Raw genomic sequence first — 2,818 nt, forward strand, 5'->3', positions numbered from 1 at the left:
CAAAGACTGTATTTGGATCAATGAAATGTCATTAAAATGTAATAAAATATAATGATGTATACTTTAACTATATTGTCATCATCTGAACAATGTGTTCCTCCTCTGCTGAAACAAACATGGTAACTTTAGAACAGAGAAATTGACAGTTTTAACACTTAGTCAGCACAGCTAGCTGAGTTCTCTGGTGGTTTAGAAGTCTAACCTCCGGCCGGTTTGAACCAGTTTCACTCTGCAGCACACAGGCCTGCAGACACTGAGGTCACTACAGAGAAATCATCAGGATGTGTAGGATAAAGCCCTCCCCCTCCACCACCACCATCACTACAACCTCTGTCTCTCTGACATGGGGGGGGGGGGGGGGAGTAGTCGTGGAAGAAAGATAATTTCAGAAACACTCTGCTGTCAAACTAGTAGCTGACAGACAGCTGTTGTGGACCTGAACTAGCAGGTAGTATAGTAAAGTAACTTTAACAGTGTAGTTACTGTAATATTAAAGTAACTTTAACAGTGTAGTAACTGTGGTGGTAAAGTAACGTTAACAGTATAGTAACTGAGGAGTACCTGTCCAGAATGAAGATACTCCATGTTGTCTCCTGCTGTCTCCTCTCAGGTGAGTTCTGTCTCTCATATATTTATGTAGTAAACAAGGAAATGAACACATGTATTTAAGTAGCAGAAAGGTTAATAGTGCTGAGCTTGTTTCTTATGATAATGCACAAATAAGACTGTAGCAGTATCATAATACAATCTATACATATGTACACAAGGGGAATTTACACAAGATAAACTAAGATTGATATGTACAGCAGGGAATATATTAGAGTGAGCTACGTCAAGAATCCAGTATATAAATGAAATATGTGGTGTATAAACAGTGTAACTAAAATACAGTATCGATTTTGATATGTAAACCTTAATGGGGCAAACTTCCTCCAACATGTGTGGGGGATGCAGGCCAGCAACGTCACTACAGAACACCAAACAATACATTAACTGCACTATAACGGTGACAAACGGTGCCCCCACTGTTGAGATGTACAAACTATGGCATAAATGTGTCATATACACATGGTTAGCAGTGTAACGGCTCTCGTCGAAAGGAGTGGACAAAAGCGCAGCGTGGAAAGTGTTCATGATTTTTATTTTCAAAAAACACTCAAACAAAATAACAAACGTGAAAACGAAAGTGAACAGTTCTCAGGCACAGACACTAAACAGAAAACAAGATCCCACAAAACCCAAAAGGAAAATGACAACTTATATGTGATCCCCATTCAGAGACAACGATAGACAGCTGCCTCTGATTGGGAACCACACACGGCCAAAAACAAAGAAATAGAAAACATAGACTTTCCCACCCGAGTCCCACCCTGTTCTAACCAAACCTAGAGACTAAAAAGGATCTCTAAGGTCAGGGCGTGACAAGCAGATGTTAATGCTTGTGCTTCTAGTTCCGACAGTGCAGTAATATCTGACAAGTAATCTAACAAGTACTCCAACAATTCCCCAACAACTACCTAATACACACACATCTAAAGGGGTGAATGAGAATATGTACATATAAATATATGGATGAGCGATGGCCGTGCGGCGTAGGCAAGGTGCAATAGATGGTATACATATGATATGAGTAATGTTGGATATGTAAACATTATTAAATTGGCATTATATAAAGTGGCCATATACCATATACAAAGTGGAGTCTCAATTCAACCGCTCAGACACGAGACGTATGTGGCAGGGTCTACAGGAAATCAAGGACTACAAAAAGAAAACCAGCCACGTCACGGACACCGACGTCACGCTTCCAGACAAACTGAACACCTTCTTTGCCCGCCATTTACCCCATATACTCACTCTGTTCCTTGCTGAACACATCAGTCAATACTGAGCATGTATCATTTTATACCATAGTGATCAATACTGAGCATGTATCCTTTTATACCATAGTGATCAATACTGAGCATGTATCATTTTATACCATAGTGATCAATACTGAGCATGTATCATTTTATACCATAGTGATCAATACTGAGCATGTATCATTTTATACCATAGTGATCAATACTGAGCATGTATCATTTTATACCATAGTGATCAATACTGAGCATGTATCATTTTATACCATAGTGATCAATACTGAGCATGTATCATTTTATACCATAGTGATCAATACTGTACTTTATTACTTTACTACTTTATAATTTAACACTGTTTTACTGTATTGCTGGAGTCCTGAACTCATAAATCAATACTATACTTTACTTTATCATTCAGCAGTAGACCAGTACCAAACTTTATTAGTAATTAAACAGATCAGGTCTTCATTACTAGTCACATTCAAGGTAATGGTCATATTTTAAACATGTTTCCCTTGATTCTCAATGTCCAGACAGTAGACTAGTACAGAGCTGCCAAGACAGTGATGTGAGAGTTTATCAATAACACAATCTGAGGATGTCTGTACATACTATAACTCTGTGTCTGTGTTTCTGTTGTAGCTGTGGTCTGTGTGTTGTCAGGGGTGATTACAAACAGAGCAACAGAAGGAGGAAATGCTCACACTGAGTGTCCTTATGATCGGGGGTATGAAACATACCAGAAGTACCTCTCTAAAGGGTTATACAGAGACAGGGTTGTTGTCATCCAAACCCAAAACCCAGCGTGGACTCATCAAGGGAGATATTCTCTGTATGACGACACAGAGAGAAGAGTCTTCACTGTGAACATCACTAACCTGATCCTAGAGGATGCTGATACATACTGGTGTGGAGTGAATACATGGGGACATGATGAGCCAACTGAAGTCAGGCTCACT

The 2,818-nt window shown here is 39.3% G+C and overlaps 1 protein-coding gene across 2 annotated transcripts in view; it reads left to right on the forward strand.

Annotated features, from left to right (window-relative positions):
* The first annotated feature begins 376 nt into the window (after positions 1–376).
* The window catches only part of LOC120038658 (CMRF35-like molecule 5), a 6,825-nt gene continuing 4,383 nt past the window's right edge, over positions 377–2,818 (forward strand). For both annotated transcript variants that reach the window (XM_038984320.1, XM_038984321.1), the window contains exons 1-2: positions 377–610; positions 2,502–2,818. The exon at positions 2,502–2,818 is cut by the window's right edge and continues 10 nt beyond it. In XM_038984320.1, the coding sequence (XP_038840248.1) occupies positions 571–610; positions 2,502–2,818 (357 nt within the window). In that variant the 5' untranslated portion in view covers positions 377–570. The remainder of the gene's footprint in view (positions 611–2,501) is intronic.

The sequence above is a fragment of the Salvelinus namaycush genome, unplaced genomic scaffold (assembly GCF_016432855.1).
Source record: "Salvelinus namaycush isolate Seneca unplaced genomic scaffold, SaNama_1.0 Scaffold2295, whole genome shotgun sequence".
Lineage (NCBI taxonomy): Eukaryota > Metazoa > Chordata > Actinopteri > Salmoniformes > Salmonidae > Salvelinus > Salvelinus namaycush.